Source organism: Drosophila ficusphila, unplaced genomic scaffold (assembly GCF_018152265.1).
Source record: "Drosophila ficusphila isolate 14025-0441.05 unplaced genomic scaffold, ASM1815226v1 contig_286, whole genome shotgun sequence".
NCBI lineage: Eukaryota > Metazoa > Arthropoda > Insecta > Diptera > Drosophilidae > Drosophila > Drosophila ficusphila.
This window is the reverse complement of record NW_025064189.1, coordinates 2,183,532-2,200,596: the sequence shown is the minus strand read 5'-3', so window position 1 is coordinate 2,200,596 and position 17,065 is coordinate 2,183,532. Positions and strand designations below refer to the sequence as shown.

General features: G+C 40.8%; 7 protein-coding genes, 1 long non-coding RNA gene and 2 other non-coding genes across 12 annotated transcripts; 5 read left to right on the top strand and 5 right to left on the bottom strand.

Annotated features, from left to right (window-relative positions):
* Positions 1 to 81: 81 nt before the first annotated feature.
* On the bottom strand, positions 82 to 3,379 carry LOC108095426 (MICAL-like protein 2). The gene has a single exon (XM_017196535.2). It carries the CDS (start codon positions 3,148 to 3,150, stop codon positions 220 to 222), a length of 2,931 nt encoding a protein of 976 aa, XP_017052024.1. The 5' UTR covers positions 3,151 to 3,379; the 3' UTR covers positions 82 to 219.
* A 370-nt stretch (positions 3,380 to 3,749) lies between these two features.
* LOC108095433 (10 kDa heat shock protein, mitochondrial) lies at positions 3,750 to 4,607 on the top strand. Its single transcript, XM_017196543.2, has 3 exons — positions 3,750 to 3,883; positions 4,072 to 4,233; positions 4,300 to 4,607. The coding sequence occupies exons 1-3, from the start codon at positions 3,881 to 3,883 to the stop codon at positions 4,444 to 4,446; spliced, it is 312 nt and encodes a 103-aa protein (XP_017052032.1). The 5' UTR covers positions 3,750 to 3,880; the 3' UTR covers positions 4,447 to 4,607.
* A 441-nt stretch (positions 4,608 to 5,048) lies between these two features.
* On the bottom strand, positions 5,049 to 5,818 carry LOC108095432 (39S ribosomal protein L20, mitochondrial). Of its 2 annotated transcripts, XM_017196542.1 has the most exons (4): positions 5,735 to 5,818; positions 5,583 to 5,671; positions 5,311 to 5,519; positions 5,049 to 5,257 (listed from the first exon to the last, which is right to left on the bottom strand). In XM_017196542.1, the coding sequence occupies exons 2-4, from the start codon at positions 5,667 to 5,669 to the stop codon at positions 5,101 to 5,103; spliced, it is 453 nt and encodes a 150-aa protein (XP_017052031.1). In that variant the 5' UTR covers positions 5,670 to 5,671; positions 5,735 to 5,818; the 3' UTR covers positions 5,049 to 5,100. The 2 variants fall into 2 exon arrangements, with proteins under 2 accessions (XP_017052031.1, XP_017052030.1); XM_017196541.2 differs by having other exon boundaries at positions 5,583 to 5,787.
* A 48-nt stretch (positions 5,819 to 5,866) lies between these two features.
* LOC108095429 (protein-S-isoprenylcysteine O-methyltransferase) lies at positions 5,867 to 7,526 on the top strand. The gene is made up of 4 exons (XM_017196538.2): positions 5,867 to 5,972; positions 6,142 to 6,530; positions 6,590 to 6,961; positions 7,014 to 7,526. The coding sequence occupies exons 2-4, from the start codon at positions 6,291 to 6,293 to the stop codon at positions 7,299 to 7,301; spliced, it is 900 nt and encodes a 299-aa protein (XP_017052027.1). The 5' UTR covers positions 5,867 to 5,972; positions 6,142 to 6,290; the 3' UTR covers positions 7,302 to 7,526.
* A 440-nt stretch (positions 7,527 to 7,966) lies between these two features.
* On the bottom strand, positions 7,967 to 10,908 carry LOC108095428 (adenosine kinase). 2 transcript variants are annotated; one of them, XM_017196537.2, is made up of 3 exons: positions 10,656 to 10,908; positions 9,200 to 9,683; positions 7,967 to 8,795 (listed from the first exon to the last, which is right to left on the bottom strand). In XM_017196537.2, exons 1-3 carry the CDS (start codon positions 10,670 to 10,672, stop codon positions 8,259 to 8,261), a joined length of 1,038 nt encoding a protein of 345 aa, XP_017052026.1. In that variant the 5' UTR covers positions 10,673 to 10,908; the 3' UTR covers positions 7,967 to 8,258. The 2 variants fall into 2 exon arrangements, with proteins under 2 accessions (XP_017052026.1, XP_017052025.1); XM_017196536.1 differs by lacking the exon at positions 10,656 to 10,908 and adding an exon at positions 9,757 to 9,871.
* Positions 10,909 to 11,516: 608 nt separating this feature from the next.
* On the top strand, positions 11,517 to 12,865 carry LOC108095441 (40S ribosomal protein S12). Its single transcript, XM_017196551.1, has 4 exons — positions 11,517 to 11,545; positions 11,614 to 11,656; positions 11,861 to 11,995; positions 12,469 to 12,865. Exons 2-4 carry the CDS (start codon positions 11,640 to 11,642, stop codon positions 12,734 to 12,736), a joined length of 420 nt encoding a protein of 139 aa, XP_017052040.1. The 5' UTR covers positions 11,517 to 11,545; positions 11,614 to 11,639; the 3' UTR covers positions 12,737 to 12,865.
* LOC122319935 lies at positions 11,711 to 11,781 on the top strand. The gene has a single exon (XR_006245403.1). It is a non-coding gene; the product is annotated as a small nucleolar RNA U18 (small nucleolar RNA).
* Positions 12,322 to 12,393, top strand: LOC122319934. Its single transcript, XR_006245402.1, has one exon. It is a non-coding gene; the product is annotated as a small nucleolar RNA U18 (small nucleolar RNA).
* On the bottom strand, positions 12,860 to 14,592 carry LOC108095439 (zinc finger MYND domain-containing protein 10 homolog). The gene is made up of 4 exons (XM_017196548.2): positions 13,801 to 14,592; positions 13,559 to 13,748; positions 13,055 to 13,497; positions 12,860 to 12,982 (listed from the first exon to the last, which is right to left on the bottom strand). Exons 1-4 carry the CDS (start codon positions 14,469 to 14,471, stop codon positions 12,928 to 12,930), a joined length of 1,359 nt encoding a protein of 452 aa, XP_017052037.1. The 5' UTR covers positions 14,472 to 14,592; the 3' UTR covers positions 12,860 to 12,927.
* Positions 14,593 to 15,994: 1,402 nt separating this feature from the next.
* On the bottom strand, positions 15,995 to 16,587 carry LOC108095442. The gene is made up of 2 exons (XR_001771657.2): positions 16,480 to 16,587; positions 15,995 to 16,414 (listed from the first exon to the last, which is right to left on the bottom strand). It is a non-coding gene; the product is annotated as an uncharacterized LOC108095442 (long non-coding RNA).
* Positions 16,588 to 17,065: the final 478 nt, after the last annotated feature.

Here is a 17,065-nt window from a genome sequence, read left to right as displayed (position 1 = left end):
TTTAATATATAGTTTAACACTTTTGAAGTAATACCAATTCATTATTTGTAATTTTTAAATGTGGATAAAAAAGACAACAATTTGTTTTTAAAAAAACGCATACATGTCTCGTAATTTATTGAAATGCTCATCTATGGCAATAGAAAAACTTAATAGGTTACAAATTTACATAAATAAAATAATATTGTTCGACGCATACAAAATTGTTTCTAAAACTCCTCACATCTTTAAAAAGAACAAGTTTCTCTTCTTCTTTCCTTTTTCCAATGCTGGCGTGGTTTCAGACTCGTCGACGTCCTTATCGAGGTCTGATTTCTTTCCTTTGCCCAATTTACTTTCTTCTTTAAGTTTCTTTCGTTCCTTTTTGGATAATTTTTTGGACAGCTTGTCTGCGCCTTTTGCAACTGCCGGTTCCTCGCGCTCAGAATTGTAAATGTGCAGTCTGTTCTTAATGCTCATGTCTTCCCGAGCCTCACGAACTCGATCAGTCTCAAGACTATCAATTACTTCGTTCCGCATTTCAACAACCTTAACAAGGCGGTTGATTAATACTTCCTCGTGGGCCTTGTCAGAGTCGGTTTTGTTGTGCTCCGGTTGGCCCATTAATACTCGAATTTCATGTTCAATGTCAGCTTGTTCCTGCTCCAATCGGTGCTGCCGTCGCAGATACATTAACTCAGCTTGCCTCCGGAACAACTCGTTCTTTTCGTTTACCAGCTCGAATAGTTGCAATATTAAATCTTCTACTTCCTTGGAATTAGTTATCTCGGAGCCATCGGTGCTTGAAGTACCGGCTCCCTCGTTTGTATTTTCCACGGCATCGAAGGAGCGCTCGCATCGGTCCCTTATCATTTTCTCGAGAATAACTCCCTGTTTCTCGAGACCCAGCTGCTGTACTGCAATAATTTCAAACTCGTGACGTATTTCTTGCAGCGGAAGGCGTTGCAAAACTTTTCGCGGTGGTATAGGAACCGCAGGAGCTGGTCCCTTGCGCCGTTTCCACTTTCCGTGGGTAGACTTGTTGTACCCCAAGGGACTGACGGTTCGATTGAAGTCGTTGTAAACGATCGGTGTCTTTTGATCCTCCTTATCGGGCTGAGTCGGTGGCACCAAAACACGACGATATACGATGTTTCCCTCTTCCTCTGCATTTGAAGTGTTGAAGCTGTCTTCATAGTTACTGGATTCTGTTGTTCCATCAGAAAGCAGGCTCTGGTCAAGTGGGATTAACCTTCTGGTTGAGTCACTTTGATTTGGGGTCTTGTGCTGATTGTGCAACAAAGCCTTTTGCTCGTCCGATAATTTCGAAAATCCTGGTTGACTCTCAATTTCGGCTTGTTTTGGAGGCAAAGGTGCTTGACGCTTCTTCCTCGTCGGTGAAGTAATAGAACTGAGGCTTGATGCGGGACTTACGTCCTCGCTTCGTAATGGAGTCCCTGCTGAGGCACGAAGTGGCTTGCGAGGGGCATTGCCCGATGGCAAGGAGATACTTGAACCACGGTCATCTCCACCGCGATCGAAAGTTGTCGAAGTATCCAAGTGCTCCGTTGATGAGGAGGGCACATTAAAATTATTTTTCTGGTCGCGATGACTTATTAATTTTGCAGGAGTCTGCGGTTTCGATATAGATACCCTAGGTGTAGGCATCGGCATTTTTTTCCCCTGCGATAGTGTGGGGCTGGAATGTTGATCTTGCGACGGTTTAGATACGGCTAGGCCTATTTTGGGTGGAGGTGGACGGGGCGGCACGACTTTGTCTCTTTTCGGGGTAGAGTCCATGATCTTTTTATGTGGAATGGTTTTTAGAAGCTCGACTTCATCGTCGGAGCTGTCGAAAGGATTAGCACCCTTGATTTCATCATCATCTTTGAAAGGATTTAAGTCTTCTGGATAGTGAGTTTCAGCTATTTTCGCCTCAAGTGTTTTCTCCTTGGGAGTCTCGAGATCTATTTGTTTTACGTTATCATCTTCCTGCTTAGAGCAGCTTTCCGTTTTTGAGAAAATTTCATTTTCTGTATTGCTGCTTATTTTACTTTCAGTATTATTGTCTTCTTGTGTGTTGTTTTCTGGAATTACTGCTTCCTGTGTTTCTGGAATGATTGGTTCTGAAGTATTGCTTGAGCTAATAACTTCTTTTTCTTCTTCGATTAGCTCATTCGAAGGAGTGGCTTCCACAAGATGAATACCATCTTCTTCGTCTAGAGGAACAGTCGTCGTTTTATGTTCCTCCTCTAAAGCTGGCTTTATAGGATCAATAGTAAGTTCTTCGGTTTGTTCAGTATTTTTCGGCTTATCATCTTCACTTTGTTCAGTACTTATAGGTTTATCCTTTTCAGTTGGCTTATCTACGTTGGACGGAGTTTCAGCGATTTCGCTGTTCGATGGCTTTTCAGTTGTACTGATAGTGGTTTCATTATTGTCATCCTGAACTTCGTTGTGACTTTCATCATTTGAAGGATCAGGACTTTCGGCCAATAGTCTTTGACCAATAGTAATATCAATATTGTTGGTGTTCGGTTTAACAATGTCTGATTCGGTTTCACTTTCTTCATCGGGGCAAGTCTCGCAACAGTACGTATTGTTGACCTCGGTTTCATAAAAACTCCCGGGAGTGAGTAATGAGTTACAACGTGCACATTTCAGGCAAGTGCGATGATAAGCCCGTTTCCCGACTAGGACTCTTTCGGCCAGAAAAACCGGGAGCTCACATTTTTGACACTTATCCCGTCTGGGTATTCCCACAATATGCATCATCTTCTGAGGGGGCTCACTACTTTCTTCAGGAAATGTTTCTTCCGCCTTCGGGTGTTTAAGGCTTTTCCCGAGCACCTTGTAAAACTGGGACAAATAGGTTAGAATGGATAGTCGGTCAGGTACTTCATAAGAAACCATATCGGCTGCATCGAGTAATGCAGGAATTCCTAAATATTTCTCAGCTGTGGTAAAGGCCAAATCGTTGTTTTCGTAAATATCAGTAGCCTTTAGCTTATCGAAGTCTATAAGATCCGGACGAAAGTGATGTATAATGGCGCAGAAGGCCAGTCCGTTGCGCCAGGAAGTGGTCATGTTCTCCACCTTAACTCCATTATATCCTTGGGTTATAACTCTTGTCCAGTGTTCCAGAGCCTTCGTGCCACGACGTTCAGACATTTTGATGTGTTAATTATACTCTTATCAAACAAGTTACTGTAAGCGATCACAATTCAAGCAATTGTCAGACTCTTGGTAGGCAACAAAAACAAACACATCATGCCCTTTGAGTTTCAAATAAAATCAATTAAGGTCTATCTCGTTAAAATTACATTAAATGTAAACAAGGCAAAACGGTGACTCAAATAATCTCAAGACAAACGCAGCTTCGGTAATGGGAGTGCACATCGATACATCGATAACTCTTATGCTAACGTTTATTTACCTTATATATCGCATTTAAATAAATATAAAAAAGTTTGTTATAAGGACAACTGGTTTTTAAATAAATTTTAGGGTTAAGTGAGCTTACAGCTCATATTTCCAAAACAACTTGTTAGACTTATAGGAGCATTGAAATATGAAAATTTAGGGTGTACAATTAAGAAACTGCTTAACAATAACTTTAAATAATTTTAGAGTTAAAATATCTTTTTTTAATGTACAGTCATTTTAATAACTTTTTAAGGTTAGAATTGTGTGTTTTTAAAGTTATTTTACTCCTGATGTGATTAAGGGTATTTTTTTCAGTGTATCAGAATAAAATCGTTTTCACAGCAAGACCGACTGGTCACACAGACGATAAGCAGTTCTCATCTATCGAAGTTACGCCGGCACGGCACGTGTAGCTAAGTAAAAAGTTTATTCTTTAGATTCTCTCAAGCTCTCCAGTTTGCATTTAAGAACAAAAATGGTAAGTTAAAAGTGACCTAATAACGATGCCTTAATAAATGTAAATGGAAATCGGGTTTGTGTGAGTAATTCGAGAAGCTTCCACAACTCTGGGGTCCATCTCTCTTTTGCCGGGCTGTTGTGTAATCAATGAGAGAAACATAAAACATGGGTTAATGGTTGGGTGTTCATTTATCTTATATCTTTAAGGCCGCCGCTATCAAGAAGATCATCCCCATGCTGGACCGCATTCTGATCCAGAGGGCCGAAGCGCTGACCAAGACGAAAGGCGGTATCGTTCTACCAGAGAAATCGGTGGGCAAAGTGCTTGAGGGCACCGTTCTGGCCGTCGGCCCTGGCACCCGCAACGCCGTGAGTATTTCGCCATTATCTCTAGTTGGGAAATCATCTTATTTGACTTTTCTATTCAAACCTTAGACCACTGGCAATCACATTCCCATCGGAGTCAAGGAGGGCGATCGCGTTCTGCTACCCGAGTTCGGAGGCACTAAGGTTAACCTGGAGGGTGACCAGAAGGAGCTGTTCCTCTTCCGCGAATCCGACATCCTGGCCAAGCTAGAGTAGATCTCGCCGCCGGATCACGTCTCACAATTCTATGAATTCTATGTTTTCTATTAGTACGTAACACACCCACAAACCACAACTACAATAAACGCTGATGCAATATTATTGTTTGCATTGCGCATGGACCGTCATTGAATAAACTTTCGAGTTACTTGTTAAAATGTGTTCAGTGAAATTTTTAATGCTTCCCAAAGTTCGGTATCTTAAATAGTGGTGGATATCTTATTCTTTGCTTTCGATTTAATAAAGGAGTTAGAAAATAAAGAACTCTTAAGATATTAATTAATTGTGAAGCCGACATTCATTTTGTGGCAAATAAAGGCATTCAATAAATCTTCTAACAAATGCTTGTGATATTCTTAGAGTATCATTTATGAAAGCAAATCTTTTAAAATGTAAGTACATAAAAGTAAATAAGAACAAGGAAATTTCAATTATGGATTTTTTTAACAAACTAAAGAGATTTTTCTTGGTCGGAAGCAGACGGTTATATAAGTGTTTTCCGAAACAAAAAGTATGCAGTAAAGTTCCAACATTCCATTCTCCCCAAATATAAAACCGAAAGTTGTAAAAAGATTTTAAAGCCAAAAAAAGGAAACATATTTTTGTTAAAATATACAAATATCTATATTTGAACATCTACTTAGGGCTAAGTTAATCCAACTTCAGGTTGCTCAGACCATAAACCTGGTTGAACGCCGATCTCCGCTTGATGTCCGGCAATCCTTCAACGGCGGCCCGTTCTCGAGAGATCTTGACCAGTGCTTCAAAAGAACGCGGTTCCCAAATGGCCAAATCAGACAGCGTTTTTCTGGAGGGCAAATTGGTTAGTTAATAGGTCGTGGAAACATTGGAGTAAGCTACTTGTTGAGTAAAATATCAGATCGAGCCAAGCCCTCCTTAAAGGTTTCTAGACCCACGCCGTACTGCTGACATCCCGCCTCCACTCGTGTTGTCCACAATTGCGCCATGTCCAGTTTCTTCAGCTTTCGTCCTTTGGTGGCGTACGCCAATGCCCTGTGAACGCTTCTAATCGCGAAGGAGTAGACATTGCGGGTGCGACTTCTATAATGCTAAAGGAAACATGTGTATTTGCGGATTTGTTATTATTATGAATGAAAGATTTGGAAACATACCGCTGCCAGTTTAAAAATGCGCCTCTTTCGCCAGAATTCGTCGGGCCCACGAGCTCGTACCAAAAGGGGCAGGTTAAGGAACACCATGGCTAGATAATAATAACAGTTTTAGCTGTGCTTCTAACTTTTTAATTGATTTCAGCAAATTTTACTTTTTATTTTACATAACCTGCACGGCGGTTAACAGGCTCGCCAGGTTATCGATAAGATATCGATGAGCGATATGTTCGAACTAAATGTTAAATAAAAAGGCAGGCCCTTTAAGATAACATTCGGATGTTGCATACTTAAAGAAAAATTCTTTGTTCATTTTACAAAAAAAAACTTTGGTGTAAAGTTTTTAAAAATCGATAGTCTTACCTTAATGAAGAACTATCGGTTCTAGTTAAAGTAAGTACTGTTTAAAAGATATTTTTATTAACTATTATTACAAAACTATTCGAATGGTAAAATAAACACATTATATAGGATTAGATTGATAATATTTATTTTTTTATGAAAACAATTTCACGCAGAGAGAAATAACTACATAATTACCAAAGACCACTTTTTCTTTTAGCAGGAGTCCACTTTACTTCCTATCGGTATCGGAAGCTTGCCGGTTTATTTACATTTCGGAGCATCGAACCGAGCAAATGTTTTGAAAAACCTTGTTTTCCGTGTTTTGGCGCACACCAGCAGCACAAATAGAGTCCCGATTTCTCGAACATGTGTGCAAATAGCCCCCGCGTCCCCTCTCCCGGAACTGGAGGATCTCTGTGTTCCGAGGGTCGCCTGAGTTTATATTGCTTTGTGATCACCGCCGCCCTAATCCTGATCCCCTCGGTGCCGCAGATCTATTATGGGATGGTGCCCCAGGTGTGGGGCGCTGTGCTTTGGGGTCCTGTTTTGTATTACGCCCTGATCAACATGATAATACGATTCGTTCTGCGAAACCATGACTACCAGGTGAGTCACTTTCAAAGTAAAAAGCCTTATCAGTAACGTTTACCATCTGCAATCCACAGGTGGCCATTAGAGCGTCCTTTCTGGGATTCACAATAGCCGTAAGTGTCCTGGTTATTTGCTTTGCACCCTCCGAATGGCAGCAATTCGGCGTCTATGGCAGCTTCATGTCCTTTTTCCACTACTCTGAGTTCCTGGTTATCGCCTGGGCCAATCCGCGCACACTCAGCTTAGATTCTTTCATGCTGAACCACTCGGTGCACTATGGACTGGCTGCTGCAGCCAGCTGGATCGAGTTCTCGCTAGAGGTCTACTTCCTGCCACAGTTCAAGAGATTCGGGTACATTTGGCTGGGTGGCGTAGTCCTGTGCTTTTTGGGCGAAGTCATTCGAAAAGCGGCCATCATCACAGCCGGCCGGAGTTTTACACATTTGGTAAGCTAAATAGTCTCTTAAAAGGACATAAATAAAGCAAATTTTTTTACAGGTACAGGATGAAAAGCACTCGGACCACAAACTGATAACGAGCGGGATATACGGTGTCTGTCGGCACCCGTCTTATGTTGGGTGGTTTTGGTGGTCCATCGGCACCCAGATTATACTGATGAACCCCATCTGCATTTGCATTTACACCCTGGTCAGTTGGCTGTTCTTCCACGACCGCGTATACGTCGAGGAATACTCCCTGCTCAACTTCTTCCAGTCGGACTATGTGCGCTATCAAAAACGGGTGCCAACGGGCCTGCCCTTCATCCGGGGCTATCGGATCGACTAGTGCCACGGATCTTGGGTTCAATGTCACAAACAAGTCCCGATGGCAAACAAACAAGTTCTATTTAGACTTAGGTAAAAAACCAACGTACACAACAATCGTCTTTTGCATAGCCAAAAAAAAAAAAAATTGCAAAAGCACATTATATTTTTGAAAATAGGATTTTCTAATATTTAGCATGTTGTTTTGTATTCATAAACTAGTCAAAGCATGTTGCTGATAATCTAATCTGCTGATGCGCTAATGAATTCTTTATTTATGAGGGTTATTACGTACAAAGTTTAACAGCTGTGGTTTTAGCTGCACTCCAGTGACAAAAGGTTGTCTGATACTCAGCACTTTGTGTTCTGGCAACACATGAGGCCTAAAAATCAGCAGGTTTGTTTCTGATAATCCTATCTGCTGATGACATCAACTATTTTGGACATTCATTGAAGCTCGTTGCTAATCTTATCTAAAATGTATAACTTATTACAAGTTTATGACACTTGTTCCCCAAATTGATGCACCTGTCTTTCCTTTGATTACTTTAAAAATGTTGACATCAGCAGTCAGCTAGATAGTATATCATTTCAATCACAATCTGATAAGATCCGACTATATGAAATCATGAAACAATGAACAACCTTTTTGATGATCACACCCTTTTCTAGATGACAAAACAAAGATTTAAAGTTGTGCAAACTGTTGACTTTTGTGTTTCGCTCGCGTGTGTCACTTTTGTTTTATTATCAATTTAAATTCGAATATTGCTCTATCTATAAGACACAAGCCTCACTCTCGCTATTTGTTCATGTCATTCCACATGTGTGTATGCTTTAGTATGTGTCTGAGTGTGTGGGTTATATGTACAAACAATTATCAGTGTTAACAAAATGTCTTAGTCACTCTCATTTACTTAATTAACAATTGCAAATCTTGCTGCGCTGTAAGGTTTCTCTGTAGCTTCCGCATCCTGATTTACTCGACGAACTCCGGCTCGCCGGAGTATGTGCATCCCGGATTCTTGATGATGTGCCCGGCCGCATAGTTGCCACACCGAATGCAGACGTCCAGCGACTTGCCCTGCACAAACTGCGACAGGAAACCTCCAACGAATGCATCCCCAGCGCCATTGGTATCGACAATCTCATGCACCGCCAATTTTGTGACCGGGAACTCCTGCACCGAATCCTGCTGGATGAGCAGGACGGGATCGCAGCCCTGCGTGAGTATGGCAATGCGCGGCCGCGCCGGATTCAGTTTGTCCATCGCCACCAGTCGCTTGCCAATCTCGCGCAGATCCCCGCTGGGCCAATTCTGTTTCTCGGCGAAGGCCTGGGCCTCAGCCTCATTGCCGAAGATGATGTCCACATAGGGCAGGACGGCCAGCAGCGGTGCCATGTAGAATTGTGATATAAATGGTGCGCTGAGGTTCATTAGGAAAGGTCGCTGCTTGGCATGGGCGGTGGCCGCCACCTGCATGATGCTCGGTGGGTTCACGGTGAGGAAAAAGCCCTGCGGAAATGGATTAGATAAAGCGTTATTAATTAGAGCTTTAGATTTGTAAAGATATTATTTTAAATAAGTTTTAAGGGTAACAATTTAGTTCTATACAAATTTAAGATTAACACATTAGTTAGGATAATACTTTTTTTTTTTTAAATAGACATACGAATTAGGGGGATTACTTCGTCTGAATTTATTATTTTACACATTTAGGGTGAATCATTCTAAAAAGATTAGTTTCATTACGGACGTATAATTGCTCACTTATTTCTTGACTCATAAAATGTCGATTTTCATAATCCCCTAATCGTTTTGGTATACAGCTATTAAATCTTTATTTCCGTTGGGTTATATTGTTATTATTTCCGCCATCGATTTCACGTTTTATCTTAAAACAAAGCCACTGCACTCACCGAAATATAGTAGTACTGGGCATTCTCCACAAGAGCCTTGTTGCCAGGATCTTCCAGGTGATCGATGGTGAAGTTATTGGCCGCCGCCAAATTAGCGCAGAGCGATCGATGGGTGCCGGTGATCAGGACGGCACAGGTGCCCGTGGGCACGTCCCTTTTCACCTGGTAGTGGACATCCAGTCCGGCGGCACTGGCCTTCTCCTTTAGTATATCAGCGTACTTATCCTCACCAACGCAGCCGAAGAAGACAGCCACCTTGGGTTGTTTCAGGATCCACTGGGCGATCCTCAGCGAGTTCTGCACGGATCCGCCAGCCAGGAATTCCGCCCGGAAGCCTTCAACCAGCTCCCCGTAAATGGGCATGTGTCGGTCCTCGGCCAGGATCGCATCGTCCTCGTTCATCGAGTATCTCTGCAGAAAGTCCAGCGGAACGACGGCGGAGATGTCCAGCAGCGGATTGCCGCAACCGACCAGGATTCCTTCTCTGAGGAGAAGAATATATATAAATTACTAGCATTATCTCTGTTAATTTAGATGGGTGTACAGAGGCCCCGAACCTAACGTTGCTGCTGATACGATCGCACATGTTTCTCGTCTGAGGGCCCGATGCTAATGCGCCCAATTAACGATTCCATTCAACATCGAGTGCGGTCAGAGCTTTCGGCGCAATCAGCTGGCGATGAACCTCAAAGATAGCCCTACCCCCAGTGAAAAGAAGACTAGACAGCCAGAATAAAAAGCATACACCCGTCGTGGGCTACACAGAAAATATTGAAAGGGATTTTTACAATCCGTAAAACCACAAATGCTCGCTAAGAATTCTGTTTAAGCTTTTTTCTTTCCTGGTCTTAGAAAATGTAGATACAATTTAAATATAAACTTTAAATATAAAGTTTGAGATGCGTATCGATTTCAGAATTTACAACTCCTTTGGTTTTATAGTTGGAGAAAGATAATCTAGCTTAAATTGAATTTATTTTCTTATCACAAACCAATAAGCCCTAATCACCGTAACAACGTTCATAGGTGTAGAATCAATATTTGAGACGTTAGTGTGCTCTTGTTTACGATTGGGCATTGTAGTTGTTGGCAAGAATTCGGCCTCCTTATCAGCCGCATAATTCGGATTATAGAGCTTGTGGCGCCGAAGAAGTCGCCCGGATATATATATTAATTCATTCATATGCCGCCCGGCACACTTCCACACCCCCACTGCCCAATGTATCTTACGGGTCAACATTTTAAGAATCTAGATTGTAGATTCTAAATTCCAGATAACGAAAGCAAACACGCGCACACAGACAAGCGAAGCACACGATTTTCACATGCCGCTGTAAATTTTCGGCAATTATGTAGTTTTGTGTGTTGGCATGTGCGACACGAGAATCGGGAGCACATGTTGGGTTTTTTTTCTATTTTTTGTTAATAATAAACCCCCACTACAGACACAACTTACTGTAGCGTGCTCGACATTCTTCTAGTTGTTGTTGTTCTTGTTGGCTTTAGCTGCCTTCTTATGTAAACATAAACAAGTTATTGCACTTCAAATCTCCAACGTTCGCCTTCAACTCAATGAAATCTCTCTCCGGGGGATAAATATATATAGTCGCGATTATTTATAGTCAATTTGGTATCGTGGTTATAGTCGGAAGCGCGAGTTGCGGGCGTTTGGGAATTCGGGATTGTTTATCTCAGTGTTACCAGGTGCCATGGGTCAGGTTCTCTTCAACTAACGCGTGGACCCACTGATAGCGGCGATTCTCCTTATACACTGAGACTAATAACTTCAATAAATTTGCAAAAAACTAAAGAACGCGTTTGAATTATTTCTGATTCTTTTCACAACATCACCAGTTGAAAACAACTGCGAGTTATATAATATAAGTGATACTAAATATGTAAAACTGTAGACGTTAGCCATTCATATAACGAATTTTACTGAACTTGAGTAAAGTTGGTAGTTAAAAAAAAAACAAAGCGAGTAAAAATAAAAATTTTACTAAGAAAAGCCGATAGCCTAAAAGCTTTTACTCCCAATACTTAAAAATTCTCTTCAATCCTCGCAGAAAACTTTATTCCCTTATTTTTAAAAAACATTATGCGGCGTACATATGTGACTTTAAATTCTATAGTAATTTTATTTATTCTGGTTTTCTTTATTTCTATACACGGCTAAGAAATATATAGGAACTACCCAACTATATTTATCCAAACATCTTACAAAATTGGTTTTCCAACACCTATCGGTTAACTTCAAATGCGGCTCTGCAGCTCCTATCGATAGTTAGAAACTGACATCACCACGGACCACGCGTCTCTGGTCTCTTTCTTTCCGGTTGTCAAAAGGTACAGATGTGAAAAATATTAATGCGTGAGTTCCCGGCTAATACTTACTTTTAAATTCTCATTTTCAGTGCAGTGCATCCTCTACCGCTAAACAATGGCCGACGTTGATGTGTAAGTCGATGTTTCATAGACAAAAACTAAATTTTTGCCTTGCTTGGCAATCGCTTGTTGATGAAATTAATTGGTCCGTGTTTATGAATTTCCATTGATTATAAATTCTCCAATTACTGAACAAGCAAGCATAAATGAAGTTTTTGTGATGTCTAATCAATGTTTTGCGATGTATGTATGCTAATTTTGAATTTCACAATTTAGTGATGTTCCCTCCGCCGCCCCCGTCATCGATGGCGCCATGGACATTAATACCGCCCTGCAGGAGGTCCTGAAGAAGTCCCTGATCGCCGATGGACTCGTCCATGGCATCCACCAGGCCTGCAAGGCCCTGGACAAGTAAGTATTCCAATAATCAACAGATTAGGGTGGTAATTCATTTCCTAAAGATTTACATGTATCTGCAAAAGCCTAAATATTTTAAATATATGGTTAGAAAGAGCTAAATCTGTAGTTCCGAGAACCTCAATGCCATTGATAAATTTTAACACCACGTTTTCGAAAATGGAAATACGGTTCTACATAACCTAGTTTAATGAAATTCGTCTTCTTGGCTATCATTGTTCTTTCCAAATGTATTTATCCACATTCCAATTTAATTTCGATGTAAATTAAATGTTAATAGTGTAGTTAACCACCTTAAATTATTGGCTTTTGCTGACTTGCCTATGATGAAATTAATTGGTCCGTGTTTATGAATTTTACATTGATTAAAAACCTTCCAATTACTGAGCAAGTTTCAGCCAACCAAACTACATAAAAATAATGAACCATAAACAACCGAAATTTAATAAACTATCTTTTTCTAACAGGCGTCAGGCTGTCCTGTGCATTCTGGCCGAATCCTTCGACGAGCCCAACTACAAGAAACTGGTCACCGCCCTGTGCAACGAGCACCAGATCCCCCTGATCCGCGTGGACTCGCACAAGAAGCTGGGCGAGTGGTCCGGTCTGTGCAAGATCGACAAGGAGGGCAAGCCCCGCAAGGTGTGCGGCTGCTCCGTCGTCGTGATCAAGGATTTCGGTGAGGAGACACAAGCTTTGGACGTGGTTAAGGACCATCTCAGGCAGAACAGCTAAACTGTATTGCTGTCCCCTGTCTGCTGAATGAGAGACTACGTGAAAGTTTTTTTTAAGCTTATTGCTAATTGAAAATAAAACGTAAATCACCTGAATTCAGATGAAAATAAAAGAAAGTTGACCTTTTTACATTTTTGGAATGTTCTTTTCTTATTAAGCGATTGTATTGAATTTATTAAATTGGGTATAAATTAGTCCTTAAGGCAGACGGCCTTGTGTTGTGGCCAATCCTTCAGCTGGCAGTCACTAAAAATATAAATATGTAGCTCATATAAAAAATGAAAAGGTTGTGCAATTAAAAGTATGTGGACAACTTACCGAGAGCAGTAATGGACTTGCTTGCAACTGGCGCACTTCTTTTTGGCCTTTCCCTGGCAAGTGGCGCAGCTGTGGCCAACTTCTCCATCGCCACCAGCTCCGGCATCCTTCTGCGGTTCGTCCACCTTGAGTTCCTCCATAGTCTGCTCCAGCTCACAAAGTAAATCGGTGCCATAGGCTTTGCTTAGGCGACTGGCCAAGGCGCAGATGTCTTCCTTGTTCCTGCTGAGGAACACCGGGTCCTGTTCCTGGGCTATTTGGTAAAAACCACCGCATCGCTCCACCTCCTTCATTAGCTCCTCCTGGATCTGCGGAATGTCCTCCAGCAACAGCGTCTGCGACTTTGCTGTATTTCCGCTGAGAGTCAGACGGCTGAGGAACATCTTCAGTTCAATCAGAGGTGGCAGTTGGTCAAGAAGAGTCTCATGCATCAGTCCCAAAAGCTAAAGGATATGTAAAAAAGAACTCAAGGTAAGTCTGATGGAGAAAAATATCTTGACTAACCTTGCTCAACTGCTTGCAGCGTGCTTCATTAAACACATAGTTCTCCATGATCTGGGTATTTAGGAGAAGCTGGCGCACACAAAACCAAGCCTGAGCCTCCGGCTTGACAATTTTGGCGACATCGTCCACATTGGTCCACTTCTCCTCGATGAACTTCTGTATTCCCTTGCTGGTCTTCCTTTGCCAGGGGCTGAAATCAGAAAAGATTAGTTTTGTAAAAAAAATAATGGATAAATGCTTACCGGAAGCACAAGACATCCACCATGAGCCAGGGAATGTCATGGGTCACCAGCAAACGCCTGGCAGCGCTCAAATGGAACAAATTAACATTATCAGCCAGGTAATTCAGTACAGAGATGCAACGCAATCCAATCTTATAGATAAAGTCACGTTTCTGGCGCTCCAGCTCCGTGAGCACCGCCTCATCCACATCCAGCTTCGACTCGTTCTCGTGATAACCCATGCTAACGAGTCCAACAACCTGGGAAATCGCCTGGGCGCAATAGTCAATCAAATCGAGCACCGATTCCTGCAGCGTCTCACAGCCACTGGGATGGTAAAGGCAAACGTCCAGTAGGGACACCAAAGCAGCCTCGTGATACAGCACCGTGTAGATGAGAAATGTTGCCTGCGGATTGGGATCGATCTCCAGCAGATGCGGCAGCACTCGTGTCTTCCACAGAGTTACGCAATAGGCTTCGTGGATTAGCAAGCGAAGCTTGTCCCGCGAGATTAGGAACTCCTTCACCTCCTCCTCGCGATGTTGGGCCAGCTCCAAGGACGCCTGCTGGCTCAACTTGATGATCATCTCGTGCACCTCTAGCCACTTGGCGCTTCCCACATCACTCACTTCGAATGGGCGAATGCTCTCCACAAAAAGATATAGTTCTTCCGGATACACAAAGTTAACCATTTTTCTTTTTGGACAAATCTATTTTCAAAGGAAGTTATTATTTTTTATGTTGGTTTTGTTATTGACAATTCAAGAGTGGGGAAAGATGTTAAAATAAATATTTTTGGTTGCCATGGCAGGCAGTGGTTGCTAGGATTGTGATGGAGATGTATAAGGGGGTGCATAAATAAAATATACCAATCAAAAATGTTAGTTTAATCATTTTCAGAATGGTTAAAGAAATTATTATATATAAAATTGAGTTGTCATTTATTTCACACCACAATTCATTTGGTTAATCAAGATTGATATCTTTGATATATTTGGCATCTAAAATAAAAATTCCCATTTTAAAAACTAATATTAAATACATCTTGTAGCTCCTTTAGTTGTACATATTTTCTTTTTCTACTAAGCTAGTAAATTAACCAATCAAAAATGTTAGTTTCATTATTTCCAAAATGGTTAAAAAAAATTATATAAAATCTAATCTATTTGGTTAATAAAAATGAATACATATATAATAAAATAGAAATTCCCATTCTAAAAATTAAAAATAAATAAATCTTGTAGCTCCTTTAGTTGTACACATTTTCTTTTTATACTTTGCTAGTAAACTATGAACATTACAATTGAAAAGTTAAGTCTAGACGCAGACATCAGGTTTGTTACCTTTTAGAAAAGAAATGTCGTTTCTCGAAGCTGTCGGTCTGCAGGCATTTCGTTTTCATTTGTTTTGGCAACTATTACGCGAGGCCAGTTAATTGTGGGCCTCTAATAAATGAGTTTGGATCGTTCGTTCGTTGGCCGTGCACAATTGGAACTCGTTCAGTCACTTTCGCTGAAAAGTTGCGTTGACACTGCGCATGCGTGTCGTGTCATTCAGAAAGAAATGGGAGTGGTGGGGGGGCTCTCATGTTTCATTTCGGACAATGTTTCTTTCGCTTTATTGTGGGGCACTGCGTTTGTTTCAATTGTTACTATGTATTAATTTTATTTTATTTATACACCACCAGTCGAGCACTTTTTCTGCACGACGCGACGACAATTGACTTCAAATGTCGAGCCGAGGGGAAAAGTTACAACAACTATGAAAGTTTTTGTGGCCTTTCGGCGTTTTCTTCACTTTTCGATAATAACCAAAGCGAATTGCAACTAATATAGCTTGATAACTTTCCCAAAAGAAAATGAAAAGCGCCTTTTAATAGTCGCAGACGGAGAAATATATGGAGAGACGAGCATTTACAGAATATGCGATTGCATAATGCCATAATCGATGACCAATTAACGAAAGCCTGGCAGCAGATAAGTTTGTTTGCCATGCTTTCGGATTCGTTTGAAGGTAAAACCCTTTCCCGCCACTATTATCATAAGTGAATAACGTAATTTAAAGATCAGTAATAACTATGTATATGAAATAATAATGATATAAACCATAACATTTTAAAAACATTCAAGTTTTATATTTATATTTTAAATTCCCTTCTTAATTTATCAATAAAATTTAGCTAACAAACATAAATAAATAAAATGTGCCTAGTTAGTCACGAATTATTTGTCAATTTATAACAGGGTTTAACTTTTTTGAAAATTAATTCATCTAAAAATACAAGAACATGACATTCTGTTGTTAAAATATCCCTTCAGATCAATTTAACAAGATTGAACTAACTTTGCTAACACAACATTTATTTTAGAATCCCTCTTGCTTCACTGGGATTTCTGCAACTCCAGTTGTCGAAATTCCAGCTTCAAAATACATTTTTTAAAATGTTAAGAGGCATAGCGTTTATTTTGCTTCCCATCTTAATGATTACCTTGTGTATTTGTTGCTGCGGTATCTGCCTTTGCCTTATTTTTTGCGGATGCTGCGCACTAATAATGCGAGCCCTTCATCTTGGACCGCCTCTGCCGGAAGAAGGCCAACAACAGCAACGTCAACGGATAGTGGAAAGGACATCGCCCTTAAGTTCACAAGCAGTAATAAATATAGATGATAATCCGGCGCCAAATAGGGATGTTAACTCACAAGCAATTCCTGCTAAAATTTCATATGTGTAGTATATTTAAAGATGTACATTTTATAAATATATTAATTCGTATCGCAGCCTCCTTGAATTTTTGTTGCTTGTTCAAAATAATATGAAAAGTTTAAATGACTTGCTAACGCATTTATTTCTAAACATGTATTTTAAAATATTGTGACTGAAACAGAACAAATAATGGGGGGATCTAAAGCTTTCTTTTAATCCAATTTCCAAATAATAAATCGAAAACTTCCCAAAAGTAAAAGAAACTAAGGTGCTCTGCTTTCTAATAGATAATCAATGTCGCAAAGGCATAACTGATTAATCCCTCGATAGGAATGCACTTGTCAGCACTTGTCAAAGTGAAATTTAAAGCATTCTCGGTAGAATGAGTTTGGTTCTGACGATAATCCTAGCAGTTCTGATCGGAGTTGTGCTGTTCGTGTGCCTCGGCTGTATTCTGGTGTTCCTGGCTTGCTTTTGCATCGACTGTTTCATGCGGAGCATTCACATGTATCCAGATCGGCACCCACAATGCGATCGGGCCATCCAAATCCGATCTGCAGCAGCAACATCGACGGCAGCAGC